The following is a 22027-nucleotide window of genomic DNA, read 5'->3' on the forward strand; positions in this document are numbered from 1 at the left end:
GATCTTCCCGTTCACATCCTCCTTCCCATCAGCTTTACGAGGTTGCTTTTTGTGTTCATTTGGAGACTCAAAAGTTAATGGATGACTGAGCATCCTTTGGAAACCCTTAGGACCATTTTTCTCCTCTTTCCACTGACTGGCTTCTCTTGGTCTCTCGAGCTGTATGTGGTGTTTTTAGGTGGTGTGAAGTTAATGGAAGGTCTAGGGGTGGGGGGAGAGGTTCTTTCTTTCACCACTTTGGGATAATCTACTGCTCAGGGGAGACAGTTATGAAGATAGCCAAACTTTAAAGTTCAACAGAAAGAACTGTAGTCAAAAGGAAAGCCAGGGAGACTAGAACCTCACTCCTGCCTTCCTCCTGCCAAGATAACTGTCTTAACTTTGAACCCAAAGGTCTCTCTTACCTGTCCCCTTTGCTCACCACTGCCTAGGGAGGGATAGTTTAGAATCACTAGCCTCAAGACCACTGGCTCTAAAGCGTGTATTATTACTAATTGGTAGAGTTGCTATGGACAAGGGTTTTCCACTCATGGAATCCTCCTGCTCATGGTGATTTCTGTATCATTCAGTCTGGATTGCTCATTAATGCTCACTCCGTCTCTTCACTCAGAAGGCCTAGGAATCCATCCAGCAGACCTCCTCTGATCTTTCTTCAGCTTTGTTTTCATCATGATGCACCCTTTCACCAGCTCTATTTCTGGCTGCTTGAAATCCAGACTTTTCTCTTAGCTCCTTTATGTATACCTTATCTCTGACCAGGCCTCAAAATACCCTTCGTTCTAGCTAAGCCATTCTTCTCACTACCTCATGGAAGAGCCATGTTCGAACATTCTCATTTCTTGGCTTGCATCTTATCTTCCTCTGGAATATGGTCTCGCTCTTCCATTTGCTAAAATTCTATCCATCCTAGAAATACTAGTTCAGACTTCTTTGTCCTCCTTTCGTCTCTCCGTCCTTCTCTTCCCTCTATTCTTCCCTCCGCAAGTTTGAAGGCCTGCCAGATACTGTTCTGGGTCCCAGGAGTATGTTGGTGAACTGAACAGACAAATTCTTCCCCTCAAAGAGTTTAGTCTTCATCAAGAAGCCATACTTTATAATGTTTGTCCTCACTACACTTTCTGAGCCCTCAAAACTTTTACTAGAAGTATTTATTCTTAATTTCAAATATATAATATGCATTACACAATATACAATAACATAAATTATGTGATGCAGATATTTTGCACAAATATCTATTAAATAAATATCTGGTATAATATCTAGCACAATTTTTGTAATATATCAGCATAATTTATGTAGTATATTAATATATAATTTTTGAAAATGTATATTTTGATCCTGTCTTCACAATTAGATTGTAGGTTCCTTGAGTGTAGGGACCTTTATGCTTCTGAGCACTTTAGAATCCTTCACTTTATTCATTCGGATTCTTTTGTTTCCAAAGAACCAAAAATCCAATGCAAACGATTTTAAGCAAAGAAGTGAATGAGTTGGCTTATGAGACTAAAAGGACCAAGGATAGGGCTGGCATCTGTCCATGACTTGATTCAAGGGCTCAAGTTTCCTTTTTCCATCTCTCAGCTCTGTTTTCTCTGGGTCAGCTCCATTCTCAAACAGGCATTCCAGTCATGGTGGCAAGATGGCAGCAGCAATGTCAGACTCTCGGTGTCTTCAGGTCTGGGCCTACAGGTGATGTCCACCATCTTTGGAGAGGGCGGAAGTGGAATCAGCTTTACCAAAAGCACATGGACTGAGAGTTGGGGAGGATAGAGATCCAGAGAAGGAGAAATATTAAGTATTTATCACATCAACATACTTTTTGTAGTCTTAGTAGCTATTATTGGTTGGTTGTTTGGATTAACACATGTCTAGTTCTATGTTGTATTTAATAGGAAGTAACGATGAAAAAGGCCATTAGTCACTCTTCGAGGAGGAATATTTGCTGTTTTTAACTTTACCAGAAGTAACTTGATGGCCTTTCCTTGGAACAGTGACTACTCAGACATAAGTGATAGTGTCAGTCATTGAAAGAAGGGGTATAGCAGGTGGATTGAAGCTGATATATGTCCTTTTCCTTTGCTTTTATATCACTATGTGCAGACCTCGTTTATTTCTATTATTATTTCACCTTGTTTGCTATAGGTTTTTTTCACTGGCTTCGTCCCTACTAGTGTTCTAATTCTGTGCTATTCTCAGAGCACCTGCTAGGTACACAAATACATTTTTATAAGAAGAGTAAGTAAGCAAGGACATTGGCTTGGGAACCCAGTGACCCAGGTTTCAGTCCTACATCCACAACTAAATAGCAATATGATCTCCAGCCATTCCTTTCTCTGGGCTTTGGTTCTGTCCTCTGTCCAACAAGGATTTTTAAGGGCCCTCCCATGACTGAATTTGTAGAAAAGCAATCCAGTAGGGTGAAGAGCAGGACTTGGCAGGACATCTCAGCATTTTGTTTCCTGGGAAACAGTTTTGATAGGGGCTGATTACCCTTGCGATAAGAGGTCTTGGAAAGAGATTTGGAGGGTAGAGCCTGATGAAAGCCTCAATTGTCTTCTTATATAACACTTGCTGGAAAGGCACTAGGAATTAATATTCCTGAGGTGCCTGAGGTGACATCATGTGTTTGTGAAAAGGCTAAAAGCAGGTGAGGCAGATTTTGTGGCAAAAGACTGGTGGCCAGTCAGTCCCAGTTTCTGATGAGGAACACAGGCCGACCTCATGCCCTGTGTTCTGAATAGAACCTGTGGGAGTCGAAGCTCCTGTCCCTATGCACACACCAGCCCATCGAGGAGAAGGGAAGGGAGTATTTGTGATACCCTCCCAAAAAGATTATGTGCTTCTCCTGGCCTGCCCTCCCACCCTCATTTTCTCCTAGAAATGTGGGACTCAAAAGAGGGGGTTTTGTATGCCTTAATCAGAAAAAATACCTGAAGGAGGAGATGAATTTTGAAAGAGGGGAAGAAAGGGACTAATATCTTTGGATTGAAAACAACAAACTGAACAAAACTCCCTTAGACTCTGCTGGCTGATAAATTCCCTGGGTGTTCTCTGAAATGGGGACAGTTTTCAGAGGACTGTGTCGCCTGTTTTGGCAGATGTTATATATTCAGAGTCTATGTGATTATTAAACAGTGTGGCAAGGACCTGTTTTTGTTAAATGATGGTATCCTATTAGGGCTAGTTTTTCTTCTAATTTCATCCTTCTGTGACCCTTCACCCTCTTTCCAAAATGGAAATGAGCCTCCCTTGAACTTCTGAGACAGGTGTAGTTAGGATCTCAGCTATGGCCAAGCACCGACAAGGAGTCTGCACTTCCCAAGGGAAGTTTGCTGGATATGTCCGCCGGTCCTATATTTGAACTCATGCATAAAAGCATTCCTTGCTGGTTTTGTTCTGACACCCTTCAGAAATGATGGAATGGTGATCTGCCAGTGGAGTTCAGTGTCATGGCCAAGCTTGCCATCCAGAGGGGCAGTTTCTGGTAATCTTCAAGAATATTCAAGGCAGGGCAGCCCTGGTGGCGCAGCGGTTTAGCGCCGCCTGCAGCCCAGGGCGTGATCTGGAGACCCTGGATCGAGTCCCGCGTCGGGCTCTCTGCATGGAGCCTGCTTCTCCCTCTGCCTGTGTCTCTGCCTCTCTCATTCTCTCTCTGCATCTCTATGAATAAATAAATAAAATCTTTAAAAAAAAAAAAAAAGAATGTTCAAGGCAGAACTGAGATTCAGGCCATGCAAATGGAGAAATGGAAACCAAGAATTCCTTCCTCTTTTTGGTGCCAGTTTGTTGGGCCATTTTCCCCTTAGCTAGCAGGATGGTGCTCAAAAGAACATGCTTTTGGTGGGGTTAAATTTTTTAAATTAGTTGTAACCCATATACCACAAAATTCACCCTTTTGAAGGTACATGAATTCAGTGGGGTTGTTTTTTAGTCTATGTGCAAGATTGGGCAATGACTACCACTATCTAATTCCACAACCATGGGGTTAAATTTTGGCTTGAATCTTTGAATGAAGTAACAACCAAAGGTCAACTCTGATTTTCAGGAAACTAGTTCTAAAACTTTGGTTCTTTTTGCAAAGAAAGCTACAGAAGTGCCATTGGGAAAAAAAAAAAAAAAACTAATAGAAAAAAGAGCCAGAGGATGTTGAATTTTTCTTAGGTTTGTTGTTTGGTGTGTTCTGTCTGCTACTGATGATTTTTTAGTTGTTAGTCCTTGGGTTGGGACTTACTCCTGTGGCTATGTTATGACAAAGAGTATTCAAAGCAAAAGCAGTAAGACTGGCTTTGCTTTCTTTTCCTCTCTGTTTTGTCAAGCCATGCTTCATTAGGGCAGGGAATGGATCTATTTTGTTCATCCTCACCATCACCTAGCTCAAGATCTGCCATACAGTAGGAGCTCAGTAAAGATTTAGTGAATAAATGAGCTGTGTTTAGGTACCTACGGGAGGTCATTTTGGTGTGTATCACTCAAAGCTCATGGTAACCTTTGTACTCTGGCTTTGTGGATGTCCATGGAGTTCATTTGCACCCCTGAGATACAGCTGCTTCTAGAAAATGAGAGCTTGACTGCTTCCCATATAATTCTAGGAACCGAACCTATAAAGACCCCATCATCTCCAGTCTCCAGGGATGCTCATCCAACTGTAAACTGGATCTCTAAAACCTTCTTGAGTTGATTCAGTGAAGGACAGTGTGGGTAGTGTGAGTGTGTGGTTTTGAGTGTACACCCGCGTGCATGTGCATACTCGCCTAAGCACACGATGGAATTGCGAGGAATTCCTCCATGTTTTTATAAATTGCTCCTTTCTTCTTTCTGCCCCTGTAATTTATTGGTAGGCCAGGGTGCAGAGGGGCCTCCAGCCTGGGCACATGGCCCAGGCAAGCTGGCATTCAGTGGCCTATTGTTTCCTGTCCCTTATATGCACGGACAGGACTGGAGCTGGCACAGCTGCCTTCTTGGGGACCATTGTTTGTCTTTGCAACAGCAGCAGCAGAAGTCTGAAGCAGCACATTTTGTGCTGGACAGAGCAGCCATTCTGTCTTAGAGCTGCAAGCCAAGAGACGGGGGTGGTTGGAGTCTCCCTTACATGTCTGTGTAGATACCCTGAGGTTGGGAGCCAGGGAGGCTTCTCTTTCTAGGCAGGTTGCGGGGGAAGGGAGATGCTCGGTGGAGCATCAACCACAGTAGCGGGCGGTATCTATTAGCAGAGACTCTTCTTTTTATGGATGGGGTGTGGAATATCATTGCTTTCTCACTTTCTCTACCTTCTGGGCACACTGGCAGACCTCAGAGTGTGCTCCTGGGACAAGAAAAACACTTCCTCCCAAGCTGCCCTGTAGAGTAGATCGAGGAAGCAGGGAAGAGACCCAGCCCAATTGTGAACTAGTTGAAACATCAGCTAGTTATTGAGTTAGTGGGCTAGTTCATACTTGATTCTGAATCATTCCTCAGCTAGAGGTGGTGAAGGGGATGTCCTATGGGTGGGAGCCATAGAAACTGTAATTTACCCAGAAATACTTTCAGAGACTCCAGACTTGTGTTCTGTTTCTCTTGTTTCCCTGGCCCACAGTCAACCTCTTTGGCAAGTTAGACAAACCTTAATTTAGTTTCAACCTCACTTTCACTTAGTTGTATGACCCTTTGATAACTGACTTTACAGGTCTTATTTCATTTTTCTTACCTTTGTCATCAGGATAATTGGGGATACCTTATGGGCTAGTTGTGGAGATTAGATGAGATGATGCATATAAAGCCCCATAAAGGGTGTTCAGTAAGTCTTATCCTCAGGGTCCCTGAGGGGATGCCTGAGGTGGGGTGCACTTTCTCTTGTGTTACCCACTTGAGGCACCTGGAAGAGTCAGGGTGTGATTCTGTGTTGGCTGGATGTGCTTTGGGGGCTTCTTAGATTAGTTCACATATTTCAGAGGCTACCTATGAAGTACTAATTCCTTCGACAGGGCAACCCTGTCGAAGTGGCCTACCTCTGGAACTTCATGGGTATCATGGGAATTTGTCTTGACCTCTTTTTGTGGTGGAGGGTGGGCATCATGCACTCTACCATGTTCCCTTCTGCTCTCCTACTTAGTGAGATTGTTGAGGCAGTCTTATGTGATTATTGGTGACTCAGAGGGGGCTGACAGCTCCATTACCCACCCACATCCTCTTGCAAATCTGGAACTGACTGGGTACCTGGAGAGCCTTTTTTGCCCTGAGATGCCCTGATTCCTCCTTTATGGGCCAGTTGTAAGTAACATCAATGAACACTGTGAAAGTGCTCTCCACTCACAGTCTGCCCACACAATGGCTACTACTGCTGGCTTCTACTTCTATCTACCAATAGGTAGAAGGGGTGCAGTGCCTCTAGGAATAGTCTTGACAAGGGCTGTTGCCTTTAAGAGGCCCAGAAATCTGACAAGAACTATATGCCTGACATTGCCCTCTGCACATCTTTCCCCAACACTCTTGTAATCAGACTCCCAAAAAAACACAGAACAAGAGAGCTTTGATGAGTGATGAGGTAGGCGGCTTTTCTGCTCAGCCTTCTGTCTGCTTGAAACAATCCTCCGGGGCTCAGTTTCAGTTCAGGTGAGGTTACTGTAGGCCTGATTGGCATTGATGGTCGGTGAGGAGGAGGCATACGGATGAAGAGGGGGAGAACAGCACTTACAGATAACCCAAGATCACCCATAAAGGACCAGATCTTGTGCTGCATTCTGATATGGGTGAAAACAGAGACAAAAATGAAGATAAGAATAGATTATGGATCCCCAGCTACTTCGAAGCAAAGCTAAGTGCACTGCATTCACCCATCACCATTGCTTCATAAGAGTGGTCAGCAAACTTTTCAACATCATAGGTCTGGTCTTGGATTTGCCCCTGATTTTTCCTTAGCTCAGATGAAAACTCTAGATCTCCCTTCGAGCCCCACCCCTATGCATTACATAGTGTAGACAGAAAGCATTGTTTTAACTCTACGATTTGGGAATAAATTTGGAACATGCATAAGGAAAGGCATAATAATATAGGTGCTCTTTTTCCTTGGGATTGGAGCCACTGTCACAACATAATGCACTGGAGCTGAGCAAGCTTGCAGGGGAAAGTGGTGAAAGAAATGGCTCCATTGCAACTGGAAAGGGGATTGGGGCATAACTTCAGCAGGATACACAACTGTAGGCCTTCTCTGAGCTGAAAAGCAGTCTGGTTTTAGCAAGCTGCTTCCTGTGAGTGCCAGGGCTCTTGTCAGTAACAAATGCTGTATTGCATTTGAGGCAGCTCTGGTTGCCTCTGGAGCTACCATTGCTGCAGTTCTAGAGAGGGTGCTTGCTCGCCTTGTGGTGAGGACTCTAGGCCAGGCAGAAATCTGTCAAGCTAGAGCTTAACCCAAAGTATTTCTACCTTTGACATAGCAGAGGCTCTGAGCATCACTGAGGATGAAGCAACATTGGTATGCATGATATTTTTTGGTGGAAAAAAATCAACTTCTTGAAGATTGATTTACATTCTGTGATACTGGAAACTATGGAATCTGAGTGACAGTGCAAGGTTGCTTGCCTAGAAGTCTGGGGCTTGTTTCATTCTTGATTGCCACTATTTGACCTTGTGCAGAACTCTGTATCTCCATTAAAATATCTTGACCCTCATCTTCCTTCATGAAGATGCAGAAAAACATTTTGAAATGATGGCAGAAAATATAAAAAGTAGGAGCTTGGGCTCTGGAGTCTGTCTTTCTGGGTTTGAATCCCAACTCAGTGACTCTAACAGCCTGACTTCCTTAAGAGTCAGTTTTCTCATCTTTAAAATGGAGATGAGGGGCACCTGGCTCAGTAGTTGAGTGTCTGCCTTTGTCTCAGTTCGTGATCCCAACATCCTGGGATCGAGTCCCACACCAAGCTCCCCAAGGGGAGCCTGCTTCTCCCTATGCCTAGGTCTCTGGCTCTCACTCTGTGTCTCTCAGGAATAAGTAAATAAAATCTTTAATAAAATAAAATAGAATAAAATGGAGATGAAAGTAGTACCTGCCAAATATGGTGGTTGAGAGAGAAATCATTAGGCTTTTAGCCAAAAGGGAACCCAAATTCTGACACTGTGCCAGAAACCTAGTAAATCGCTCAATAAATGGTAACTGAATATCATATTGTCTAGTAAGTAGTTTCTCTTAAGTGATTCAGCAGATTCCTGGTTCCAGTTTCTTAGTGGTCCCAGAAGAGTTGGTGGAATTTTTGGAGGTGCCTCATAACATATGGCCATTTGAAGCTTTAGCCTTTTTTTTTTTTTTTTAATTAAAATCTTTAAGGTCTTGACTAAATGGAAGGGGTAAATGTTGGCATGTGTGTTTTTGTTTTGTTCTGTTTTGTGTTTAGGGTTTTCCATCTGATTGTCTGACCTTGTTTCTATTGCAGAGATCCGCGCCCAGCTCACGGAGCAGATGAAATGCCTGGACCAGCAGTGTGAGCTCCGGGTGCAGCTGCTGCAGGACCTCCAAGATTTCTTCCGGAAGAAGGCAGAGATCGAGATGGACTACTCCCGCAATCTGGAGAAGCTGGCTGAGCGATTCCTGGCCAAGACACGCAGCACCAAGGACCAGCAGTTCAAGTAGGGACTCTGTGGCTGTTTCTCACAGAGACCTTGGGAATGGGGCTGGGGAGGGGGTCAGGCAAGGTGTGCCATCTAGATCCATGTGCATTCATGAAAAGTGCCCCAGGGACTTCAAACTGGCTGAGGGTTGAGAGTCCTCCAGGACTTCTCTTTTGCCAGATCATGAAAGGTCAAGATCCTAGAGAGGTCAGAAGAAATCGAGAATTGTGCTAAGAATAACAGCAGATACTTTCAAAGCTCTTTCCTGTGTGCTAAACGTAGTTTTAAGGGTTTTACATTTATGGTAGCTCATTTAAGCTCTACACCAAGTTTGTGTGTTGGTTGTTGTTGTATCTCAAATTCACAGATGAGGAAACTGAGCCATAAAGAAGTTAAGGAACTTGCCTAAGTTTTTTTCTCTCTCTCTCTCTTTCTCTCTCTCTCTCTCTCTCTCACACACACACACACACACACACACACACACACCCTTAGTAAATCAATAGCAAAGCTGGGATTCAAACCCAGGCAGTTTGGCTCCAGAGTCTGTTCTTAACCAATTGACCAAACTGTCTTTAACTGGAAGAAATTAATGATGCTATCGCCATACATCTGACTCATTGCCCACATGGTTGCAAAGATCTAGTCCTTGTGTAGTATTTTATGTAAGTGACCCTTTTGCTCTGTCCTCACTGCTGTTGCCCTAGTTTAGATCATCATCCTTGCTGTCTGAATGATTGCATTACTCACTGTACCATCTACAGAAGAGGTTCTCAACTCTGGCTTCACATTAGAATTCTCTGGAGAATTTTTAAAAATGCTGAAATCTGGGCCTCATCCCAAAGCAATTAAGTCAGAATCTCTGCGAGTGGGACCTGGGTAACAGTATGGTGAAAAAACTTCCCAGATGATTCTAACAAACAACCAGCCAGCATTGAGGTCCACAGTGTATGGCTTTTCCCTGTTCCAGTCTGCCCGATGCACTTGTACCGGATTTAGCCTTCCTGGAACACACTGGAGATTGGGCAGGTTCTCTGTGCACTGGCTTCCCACTTTCTCTGTTCTTGATGCTCAAGGTGTGGTCTCCCAGTATCGGCACCACCTAGGATAGCAATGCAGAATCTCTGGTCCCACCCCCAGATCTACCCTAACAAGAGACTCACATGATTTGTATGCACGTTAAAGTTTGAGAAGTGCTGCTCTACTCATAAAGGTATACTCTCCTTGGCTTGTTCCTTCAAGGCCCTCTACATCTGGCCCTGACTAGCTTTCCAACCTTATTTCCTGTTTTGTTTTTTCCTTTCTCTATTATACCTTAGTCAAATGGAACATTATCTCCAAAGAGCCTTTGCCATCCTCTTATTTAAACTTAGGTACCCATTCTTCACATCTCTGCATGTCAAAGTCATACCTATGTTTTGAGACCCATCTCAGATGCATCATGTTCCAAGAAACTTTCTTGATTCTCCCAGAGGAAAGAATGTTCTCCCTTTTCTGAATTCTTACAGCATTTTATTTTTCTTTTATTATATTAGGGCATTCGGTATTGTCTGCCTTTCATTTTCTTCCCTTAGTAGACGGTATAACCTTTTCGGATTCATTTTTCAGCCTCTCACAGGGCCTAGTGTAGTATGTGGTTTATACTAGATGCTTACTAAACATCATTGGATGAGTAAATAAATGAATGAATGTAGGAATGAATGCCACATATATCTTGTTTTCCTCTATTTTCTTCTTTTATCACTCTAATAATTTGGGACACAAATTATCCTTTACAAACCAGCTCTGAGCACTGGATATGGAGGCTAAGTTTGAGGAGAACATATGACACTCTCAATATAAGCCAGAATGAGAATTTCCTCCAGATGTTTTGTCCTCGGAGTTCCTTATCTTTCCCAAGTCCTATTCTCTTTATAATAAGCAATCCTGAGAGAATAAAATGTTATTTTAGTATATGATAAATGAAGATTTGGGAGAGAAATCATTTGCTTTAAAAAATGACTCAGAGTTGGATTTATTCTGTTGGTAAGCTACTCCTAAGTTTAAAATAGCATTTGATTTTTAGTACTATATCATATTTTCAGCTTAAAGACATATTTATTTACAGTACAGATGTGCCAATCTGTAAGTCAGCTGGATTGCTCTAATTAAGATCACATACAAAGAATAGAGTGTTTTGGAAGAATTGATTTCCCTTCTGATAAAGCTGGTACCTGGCTTCATGTTCCCACAACCAGTGAGTATTTATTAGAGCCATCTGTGTACTCTGTTATATGGGCATTGGAAGATACAAGAGAAGTTTATTGTGAGTCTCCACAGGGGACCATATCTGGCCGGGGAGGAAAGATTTTTAATACAAGAAGCAACTAGAAAGTAAAGCAATAATGATCTCATTAAGAAATCATTGATTTTGTGTAGAATTGTAGATGTGATAAGAGGTCAGAGATAAATCATCAGAGATAGATAAAGGATCTGGAACAATCAGAAGAGTTTTCAGGAAGCACATGGGACTTGGGCTAGGCTCTAAAGGTAAAGCTATATAAAGATTTATATAGCAGAAGACGATGGCACACACTAGGGAGAGGAAATGAGAATGCTCTCTGCAGAGGACATACAGGGATTAGTGGGGGATCCAGCCTCATTAAAAACAAGTTTCTTTTCCATTCATTCAACAAATGTGCATTGCACATTCCTTGAACTCCTTCAGGTCAGACCTTATGCCTTGGGATGTAGCCATGAACAGGCACTGCCTCCAGCACAGGGCACTTAAACAGAATGAGGAGACCGCGGGAAACAAATCACACAGTTAGTTGAGTTGAGGTAAGTGTTGTGGAACAGAAGTACCAGGTCCCCCAAGAGCCTGTAAGGGGGAACTTCTCCACTCCTTTTGCTGTCACTTGATGGCTAGTTTACTTTAATAGCTTCCTGTCTGGTCTCATCCTGAGTAATGATCTACTTACCCAACAAACCCCTCTTAAGCATCTACTGAGTGCTGCGTCCTGTGCTGATTCCTGTAAGACTGAGGTAAGCTCTGGAATCCTGGCTAATAGGGAAGAGAGACATGTGAACATTACATTTAATGTAAAATGGGCTTCATGGAGGTCTGAGCAAAATATTTTGAGAACAGATATATTTTCAAAAGCAGTGGAAGATAAGGTTAGATAAGTGGAATAGACCCCAAATAATGGCTCTTTGGCAGGTAGGCAGCGTCGTCCGGTCCGAGGCCAGGGCATGGTAGTGAGCCCTCTGGGTTCTTGTGTGGGGAGACCAGAGGAAGAATTTCTATTCGTGTAGGAGAAGAGGAAACATAGTGGGGGACTATTTGCAGCCTTGCCATATGGTCTGTGAAAGACCATGTCCACCCACCCGTACAAAGTGCCACAAGTGCATAGAGAATAGACATTTCTTCAGGTTGGGGACTGGGCGGGGCCTCATGAAGGTGAAGGACAGTGGGTGGGAAATGGGAAAATACAAGTGTGAGTGCTAGAAACTGGTCCTATGAGCTGAATTCAATTGAGACAATGTGGAAGTTGTAGAAGGAGGATAGAATGATGGGGAAGGAAGCATTTTAGGGAGAGGGAATAGCGTCGGTAAAGGCACAGAGTTGGAAAAACAAGGCTGAGGGGTAGCCTGTTTGTTTTGCTGAAGAACGGGAATAATAAATTTAAATGTGAAATGAGCTTGGAAAAGTTGTAGGGGCCTGATCATAGTGGTCTGGAAGTGCCAGGTGACAGGGTTTATTCTGTAAGCGTGGGGAGCTATTGATAGTTTTTTTTTTTTTTTTAAAGATTTTATTTATTCATGAGAGACACAAAGAGAGAGGCAGAGACACAGGCAGAGGGAGAAGCAGGCTTCCCGCAGGGAGCCCAATAAGGGACTTGATCCCAGGACTCCGGGATCACGACCCGAGCCCAAGGCCGACGCTCAACCACTGAGCCACCCGGGTGTCCCTGCCGTTGATAGTTTTTGAGCAAGGAACATAATTATGGCTGTGCTTTGGGAAGGTAACTATGGCAACACCACATAGGATCAATCAGAGGGAAGAGACTGGGAAGCCTGGTAAGAAGGCATGGCAGTGAGCCTAGGGTTAACCTGACCTGAAGTCGTGCCCGCAGAAACAGAAATGGGAGGGCAAGAAGCAATCAAAGTCAGAGAAGCTGGGACAGAGGAAGGGCTGTGGGCTTCCCGGGTCTCTCAAGTGGCAGTCATGCTGCATTTTCATCCAGCCAGTCAAGTGTATTCTCGGTTTTGCTGATGCTAGGGCTGATCCCTAGAATAGTTCGTTCTCTGCCCAGCGCGTCTCAGCGGGCACTCGTCACCTCCCCCGGAGTTGTAGCAGCTGCTGGCCCAGCAATGCCAGGGATTCGTCTCTCTGTGCTGCCAGGAGAGCAGCTGCCAGCGGCAGCCCTGGACGGACGCGTCTCGGGGCCCCGGCTGGGGTGCGCTGGCCAGGGCCGGAGCAGGTCTCCAGGGACTGTCCCCACTGCCCTCCCGGCCACTCTCTCAGCCTGGCTCCCTTTCAGCCATTTCGGCTCCATTTCAGCCGTTTGGGTTTGGTATTCAGTTACAGTTTTCAGGGACTGCATTTAGGGACAAACATTGCTGAAGTGCTTTTTTCATTCTTCTTCTAGGCACCTTCTTGCCCTGGAAGCCATTAGCCTGTCACTCCTTCAGCTTTGCTTCCTATTCTGCTCTGCTCCTGCTCACCTTTTGTCCTCGCCCACACTGTGCTCTGTGCAGACACCCTCATTAAAGCCCTCACAGCTCTGACTCCATTGCAGAGTCTGACCCTGCGGTCCCATCACGCTCCTTCTCATCCCCTTCCCCCACGGAAAGAGCGAGAGATGCCGCAGATAGAAGTACAGAGCATGTATTTGCTTCTAGCGTATTCTGCTTTGTTGAAGCTGGGGAACATGGCTCCCTCCAGCCTTTGAATTGTGGCTGAACCCTGTGCATGTCTGAGATTCTCTCCACTTGGTTTGATTAGGAGCAAAGATAAAATACTAGGTAAGGGTAGGAAGTCTTCCTAGGGAACATGTTCTTGCATTTACTTTGGCTCCTTGAAGAGTATAAATGTATTCCTATTTGTTGCTGAGCCTTTGATTGTCTCTTTTAAGTGGAATCTGTGTTAATATTGCCCAGCGGGACTCTAATTGATAATGCATTGGCTCTGTGTGTGTGTGTGTGTGTGTGTGTGTGCGTGCGTGCATGTTTACAGAGACTTGCTGTAAATTACCTTTCAGTTATAGCTCATTTGGTTTTTATCTCCTACTTTTAATAGCTCAGTTCTTTCTTTTATTTTTTTTCCTGTTGAGTCTTTAAAGGAATACTCCTATATTGCTATCCTGCTGAGTTCTTTCCAGAGACCTTATGCTACTTGAAAACCCACTGCCAACCTCTTTTCTTTTTTCCAGCTTTTCCAACAACAAGTATTTGTTGAATATTTTAAAGATAATTGTTCTAGACTCTTAGAGGAGGGGGATCCAAAGAAGTAGAAGTAGTGGTTCTTTCCCAAATGAAATTTATAGTCTAGTCAGGGATGAATTGCACCTGAATACAATAACACATCTTCAGTGTAAGGCAACTTGTGGTAAGTACCAAGTGGGTGCTACAGAAGGGATGGTGCACAGTTGGTATGGTCAGAAGACTTCCAGGGATGAAATGGAATTTGGACCAGACATTGAAGAAAATGGACAGGATTTTGATAGATGGAGAAAGAGGGAGGGGGGGGGGATGTTGTAGGCAGGGAGGAGCACAGCAGGAGGAGAGTACAAAGCACTTTCCAGCATATAGCAAGTGGACTGGTTTGGGTGGTTAACAGCTATGTAGGGAGGAATGGGACAAAGGTAGATAGGACCATACCATCCTAGACTTTTCGATGAGGATTTGGCGCTATGCAATAGACACTGGAAACCACTGAAGGTTTGAACAGCTAGTGCCCAAACTGAGATATGAACCCTGCTTACAGAAGATTATCTTTAACCTTAATGGTGGTGAATTGCTAAATGACTGGAAACTTGAGACAGTGAAACCTGTTGCCATAGTAGATAATAAGGATCTAAATTAGGGTGGGATGGTAGGAATGAAAAGAATAGAAATTGATCCTTGGGAACATTTAGCAAGTATGTATTGTGCTCTTACCATGTGACAGATACATACCAGGAAAGAGGGATACTGCCCCCCTGTACTCCTGGAGCTTACAGTCTAGAGACAGATGGAAAACACCTGGTACATGAAGAACCTACAGGAATTGCTGACAGATGGGATTCAGGTTTCAAGTGAGCTTGGAAGCACAAAAGAAAGAGGGCCGTGAAGTTTCTTTTGGACTCGGGTGACTGGTAGATTAATGGTGCCTTTATTAGAAATACTGAAGTTAGGAAGAGCTGTTTTTGAAGGGCTACAACATGAGAAATTTGGTTTTGGGATGTTAAGTTTAAGATACCGGAAGGATATCAAAGCTGAAATTTTTCGTAATTGACAAAAAATGAATGTGTTCAGGGCTGAAATCTGGGTTGTGGGTAGATATTTGGGCACATTCACAGAGAGCTGACAGTCAAGGTTGTGACAGTGTCTGATTTCCAACATGAAGCGTCCAGGAGGAAAAAGGAGAAGCATCCTTTGTATTGTTTGTCATACTCAGATTGTAGAGAGTGAGAAGTGATTTAAAAGATAAATTTATTTGTACATTTATTCAGTACACATTTTGAGGACCTAATGATGTCCCAGGCATTGAGCTAGGTTGAGCATAGGAGCAAGACAATATCCTATTCTCACTAACATAAAATTTTCAGGATATTAAAGAGATACACATGAAAAGTAAACCTGCTTCTTTGGGTGATTATGAGTTGTGCAACTATGGGAAGGGAGGTGAGGGAGCAGGACCCAGGTATCTCAGGAATCTGGTAGACATTCAACCTACAGTACGCCTTTCAGTGGGAGGTTAGGTACACAGTTAATTAGAGAGAAATTCTTGTAGAGTCCATGTTCTTGGCCTTGGGCCCAGTGTTTGTGCAGTCTCTGCTGTTACATCACCTAGTGCCGATGGATTTTTCCTCTGGAGTTAACTTCAGAATTGTTCATCAGCCTCACAGGATAGCACTGGGTTGAAAGGAAGAGTCAGTTGGCCATGGAGATTGTTATAGCTGTAATTGCAAATCAGAAGACAGTGGTGGACTAGAAAGTTCCTTCTTGGGTAGTAGCAGATGACTTTGAGGAGGGAAGTAGCAGGAAGCAAGAGGCTGCCAGAAGGGAGAACCCCTCATTTCCTGGGACCAGTGTGTCACTCCTTCATTTTGGACATATTGGGGAGTTGTTTGTTCCCTCAAGGAAGGTTTTGCCCAGATGTAGCATCTGGTGTTGAGCAAGGGTTGGCTTCCCTTTGCCATGGCTCAAGCTGCCTTTATCAAGAAACTAACAAAAGGTCCCCTGGTGAGTGTCTCGCTGGCCTAGTTCATACAGAACTTAGGCAGTGGTTGGATCCTTTCTGGAAGACTTGGGAAGTTTTGCACGTGGACAAAGCAGTATAGAAGAGGCACAAGAAGGCAATTTGCGGGGGGTGGGTGGGTACGTGATCAACAAGACAGGGTGCTGGCCAGTCTTTGGAACAGAGAAGGAATTCATTTGAAAGCTCTTCGGGTGGCCATATGACAGCAGTAAAAGCTGAGAGCTTTAATCCAGACAATACTTGTGTCTGAATCCTGTCTCTTTCACTTGTAGCCCTGTGACATTGAGCAAGTCACTTAACCCCTTTTAGCTTCAGTTCACTCATTTATGAAATGTAAGGAATAATTAATACTTACCCTGAAGAGTTAAGGATCAGATACAATACATATGTGAAGCACTAGCCTAGTGCTGATAACTTACTAGAAACTGAAAGAAAGGGTAGCTGATGTAATTATCACGACCACAGGAGGATAGTGTGGAAGTCAAGATCACTGGTTCTGGAACCACATTTCCTGGGTTCCCAATCCTGGGTCTCCCTCTTACAAGCTGGGTGATTTTAGATGAAGGTTCTTGGTTGCCTCAGTTTCCTCATCTATAAATTGAAGGTAATAACAGTGCCTCATGGAGTTGTTCTGCTGAGTAAGGGAATGAATGTATGTGAAGCTCTTAGGACAGCACTTAGCACATAGCACATGTAAATAGCAACGACTGCTCTTGTCCTCAGGAAATGAGACTGAACGTGGTTATTGTAGGTAAAATCTTGGTGGATTAGATTCACTATTTATTCTCTGTGCAGAGTTAAGCATTTTTAAGCCTGACCCCAGGTAGTATCCTGTCCATTTCCCCTTTCCTCAGTGACCCCTGTGTGTGGGCCCTTGTGAATGACAAACTCATCCTTCCTCCTGATTTTTATGATAGGCTGCATTGGGCAGGAACTATGCAATCATGTGACTCTATATAATTGTATGTCCAGTTCCTACAAAAACTCAGCAATTGTACGTTTTGTCTTATAAGCTGTCATGTTCCCAAGGTGTCATGAGCTATGTTGAACCAGTAGTTAACCCTGGCATATTACTTTTAGATCCAGGCTCATAATCATCAAGAGGAGGAAATTTGCCTTACACTCGCCCTCTAATGTCCTTGTTGTCACAGAGTCACTAGTTAGTACTAATTGCCAAATCGTTGGGTTTCCATAATGGTATGTGCTGATGTCCTGATTGCAAGCTGGGTGGATAGAAGCGTGCCAGTCCTGTTCAGCTCCTGCAGTGGCCGCTATCCATACCAGCCAGCCAGGTTGGTATGGGTGCCGATTTCTACTTAAGCCTCAGCCATGAGCAGAACAGATTGTGGTTTACTGGGTTGTCCCATGAGGCCAAACAGAAGCTCCTATTGCGTCTGCATAAGTGACTTTGTATCATCCTTTTAGGGTAGGGAATGATGGAGGGCAGTTGGGAGCAAAACACGCTTTAATGAGCAGTTGGGAGGATGCTACTGAGGGCTTCCTGTGTCTCCCAGGCTCTGCCTTTGGAATGCTAGGAGGACACACCTCAGGCTCTCCGCTTTTAGGAGCCAGACACTGCTGATCATGCCCCTTAACAACAGTGTTGGGGTGCAGGGAACTTTCAGTATTTGTTTTCCTGGCTTTCGTAAGTCTCATAATAATTCCGGGGTAGACACAGGAAGCAATATGCGTCTGCTTCGAAGGATCTTTAATTTTCAGGAATTCACAGCCAATTAAATGAATTGACTTTGATCCAGTTCCCTTTTAAAGGCAAAAGCCATGTCATCTTTATTGGGAGCTGAGTGCATTAAGTGGGAAGGTTTATAAGATAAGAAAAGACCATCTCTGCTGTAAGGACTTTCATAATTGAAATGGGGAGCATCAGACAGGCTGACAGAGAATAATAAGAACACATATGCACATGGGCACTTGGATCTAAAAATAGGACCCCCATCTACAGCAGGTTCTAGTAGTCACCGGGAAGGGAGGGAAGGTGGATCATTCGGGAGGGACTCATGCTTGACTTAGGCAGGGAAAGGTAAAAGATAGCAGTTATGTTCTCAATTAGATTTGGTCCCAAGTTAATTGAAGCAAAGACTTTAATATCTAATTCCTGTGCTGTGCTGAAGTATCAGGCTGGGAAGAGACACAGAGTCATATGGGAAGAGCTCACTGTTAATGAAGGATTTAGGGAAAATGAGAAAAAAAGGAGGGTTTGGATTTTTCAGCATTGAAAAAGGATCATCCTTTCTGCTATTTCCTGGCCTTTTACATGCCACCAATCATTGGATCATTGCCCCCTCAGGTTTTTAACTCAGGGAAGATCAATGAGCACAGCTCTGCTTCTTAACATATTTTGGGTACAGCTGGTTAAAGAACCAGGATTAGAAAATGAGTCGAACAAAGTAGGATTATCTTCAACGGTAGGATGCTGAGCTGTGTTTGCCGATTTCTACTTAAGCAGTCGAGACGGGGCATCCTTGCATGAAATTCAGACATCCCTCCCCAGCAGCCTCTGTTAAAGTAGAGGTTGTGGAACAAGCCTGGCAGCTCTCAGCCTGCACCCTTGTAAACACCAGATGTTCCGAACTACTGTGTTCTGGGGGTAGAGGTGGGGGGTTTCTGGTGGTGCTTGAAATTCTTTGAATTTATAGGCAGCATCTTGAGGATTTAGCAAAAGGAGGAAGTTGGACAGACTTGATTCCATGGCATACAGGTGGAAATGATGCCTGAGACAGTTTCTTTAGAAGACAGAGCCCATGCTACTGAGTGGACTCTGACAGAGAGCTGGGGAAGCCAGGACACCAGGCTCGGTAAAGAAGGATTCAGCTTCCTAAGTGTATTGACTTTCTGCCCTCCTCCCTGACCCTCTTCTTATACAGGGACTGGATTTGTCAGCCATCTCCTTGCTTCTGTCTTGTCTGGTCATGGGTGGAAACGTGTGTCCTTTCCTGCCACAGTGTCCCACGTACACATGCATGCAGACATTCAGGTGGGCGTGCCACATAGACTTTTCCATTAGCACCTCCTGAAGCCATTTAGGTTCTTAAAACGTGCGGATTAAAATGGTATTGTTAGGGGCTTTGTCTTGGCTGCTAACCTTATTCGTTTACTTTTTCAGTGTTGGTTTTGCCAAGTCTCTGTTACACCATCAATTGGACGTGAATGAAGGTTATGTTCCTGGTAGAGAACAGTTAGGCTTCTTTTCTCTCCACCCCACTCCCAGCCCCCAAATACACATAGTGAGTTTCCTGCTGGATGGTAATGAGTGCTTAGGACACCTACTTTACAGCATAGTTCAGGGAAGCCACATGGAAAAAAGATACATAGTACGTATTTTTTTTTTTTTAAGTACACTCTATGTTGGGGGCTTAAACTCATGACCTCCAGATCAAGAGTCACATGCTCCACCAGCTGAGCCAGCCAGGCACCCCTGTAATACATCTTTACTAGGTTTTCTTGGTGCCAAATCAGAGAAGACTTTAGAAAAGTTCTCACCTTTAATCAAACGAAAAAAGCAATTTATCAGGTCTGGACCACTTTCAAGGCACACTTGTCAGAAAATATTGGCTTGAAAATCTTTGATAAACTCACTTATTATTTGGGGGGCTAAGAACATCCTTGTGCTTTTATTTCTTCTGAAAAACAAGTGCACTACTGGCCCTTTTGTTCATTAACAGAAAGTTTTGGTGAACACCAGTCTGGTAAGTGAGATTCACTCGTACTTTTTAGCAAACATTTATTCAGCACTTTGTCCACACCAAAGGCTATGCTAGAAATTAAATACATACAGAAAAATAAGCCACTATTCTCATGGAGGTTACCATTTAACATGAAATATTTTAAGGTTATGCCCCTGTGTATGAGTGTGTGCCTTCACACACGTGTGTGTTCTGAGTGCTGAGTTCAAGGTTGAGGGGCCAGAATTATTGAGTGATTCTTGAAGTTGCCTGTATTGCACGTGATTCATTCATAGACACTTGGCTTCATCTTCATCATCAGTATTGACTGACAGGTTCTGGCAGATGCCGGGGTCACAAAGAGATATAGGACCCAGCTTCTGCCCTCAGGAGGCTCATTGGGTCATGTAGAAGACAGGGGGCTTGTATGAAAAAAGGATAGCACAAAATAACATATATTTAGTTCCAAAGGAGAGATGGGAGAAATGATTTCATTCTTCTCCAGAATGGGATCTTTAAACATTGTTTTTGTTATCATTTTAGACTTACAGGAAAGTTGCAAGAAGGGTCGGAGAATTTCTTTTATTCAGATTGCCCAAAAATGTTAACATATTACTACATTTGCTTTATAGGTCTTTTTCTCTTCATGCAGTACTCATTGACATACATGTTTTCCTGAAACACCTGATCTTGATTTGCAGACATGATTCCCCTTTATCTCCACATACTTCAATATGTATTCTCTAAAAATAAGGTTGTTCTGTGGCATAATGGCATAATGATCAGTACAGTGACCAAAATCAGGGTACAGATATTGATAGCATAATATTATATAAACCACAGACATTCAGATTTACTATTCTCCAAATTTTCTTCTTGGCCAAAGAAAGTCCAAGATTATGCATTTCATTCAGTTGCTTCTTCTCTTTAGTTTCCTTTGATGTGGAATGATTTCCAGGTCTTTCATTGTAGTTTATGCCATTGATATTTCAGGGGAACATTCTTCTCAGTTATTTTGTAGAATGTCCCTTAATTCGATATCTCTGAAAATGTCGGGTATTTCTTTTTTTTTTTTTTTTTTTTTTTTTTTTATTTTATTTTATTTTATTTTTTGTTTTTTTTTTTAATGTCGGGTATTTCTTTATGATTACATTTAGGTTATGTGCTTTTGGGCAGGAGTACCATGCGAGTGATGTTATTTTTTTTTAAGATTTTATTTATTTATTCATTAGAGACAGAGAGAGAGAGAGAGAGGCAGAGACACAGGCAGAGGGAGAAGCAGGCTCCATGCAGGGAGCCTGACATGGGACTCGATTCCAGGTCTCCAGGATCACACCCCAGGCTGAAGGTGGCGCTAAACCGCTGAGCCACCCGGGCTGCCAGCGAGTGATGTTATATTCTCAGTGCATTCTATCAGGAGTCACTTGCTAATGATTTTCCACTACTGGTGATGTTAACTTTGATCATTTGCTTTGAGTGATGCCTGCTAGATTTCTCTACCATGAAATTATTCCAGTTTGTGCTTTGTAATTAATGCATTTTGGAGAGCTACTTTGAGACCATGTAAATACCATGTTATTCTTCAGAACTTCTACCTGTCTGTTGTAGCATGTGGTGATGATTCTTGCTTAAATCAGTTATGATGATGATAGTTACCAAATGGTAATTTGCCTAGTTTCCATCATTTTTTTCCTACATTATCAGTTGGGATTCTACTATAAGGAAGAACTTTTCCATCTCCCTCAGATATTTGTCTGGTTATTTGTTTCTATCAATCTGGTTTCATGGATCCTGATTTTATTCAGCAGGTTATAATCCTTTACTTTTTTTTTTTTAATGTTCATTCCAGGCTTGGCTATTGGAGTTTCTTCAAGCTGGTTCTTTTGTCCTTTTGACATGTCCCCACCATTCAACTTTCTGGCACAAAAAAAATGTTCTAGGCTCATCTTGTACTTTCCTTGCTTTACCTCAGGACCCCTTGCTTCCAAGAGCCCTGGATCCTGTTAGTGGCAAATGGTAGTTAGAAACCATGGATGCTAAGTGTGCTTTTTGTTACTGACTACCACTGTTTGTCATCCCTCTGGGCAGACAGGGGTAGTAAACAGGTGTGTGTGTACAAATGCATATGCCCGCATACTTCCCTATGTCTCTGTCTCTCTGCTTATCTATATTAAAGCCTATAAGCCATATCGATATCTTCAATTCCAATCCAATACTACTTTTTATTCTGTTTCCTGCCTTTTCCACATTTATAACCCTGTTGTCTGAACAGTGAGAAATTTGGCACCCATTATCCATAATATACGTATTTAGTTGCTCAGTCCTAGAG

The 22027-nt window shown here is 43.2% G+C and overlaps 1 protein-coding gene across 12 annotated transcripts in view; it reads left to right on the forward strand.

Moving 5' to 3' along the window:
* SRGAP2 (SLIT-ROBO Rho GTPase activating protein 2) overlaps nt 1-22027 on the forward strand; it is a 235254-nt gene that overhangs the window by 82463 nt on the left and 130764 nt on the right. For all 12 annotated transcript variants that reach the window (XM_025421058.3, XM_025421060.3, XM_025421059.3 and 9 more), the window contains exon 3: nt 8403-8595. In XM_025421058.3, the coding sequence (XP_025276843.1) occupies nt 8403-8595 (193 nt within the window). The remainder of the gene's footprint in view (nt 1-8402; nt 8596-22027) is intronic.

This window comes from Canis lupus, chromosome 38 (genome assembly GCF_003254725.2).
Source record: "Canis lupus dingo isolate Sandy chromosome 38, ASM325472v2, whole genome shotgun sequence".
Taxonomy (NCBI): domain Eukaryota; kingdom Metazoa; phylum Chordata; class Mammalia; order Carnivora; family Canidae; genus Canis; species Canis lupus.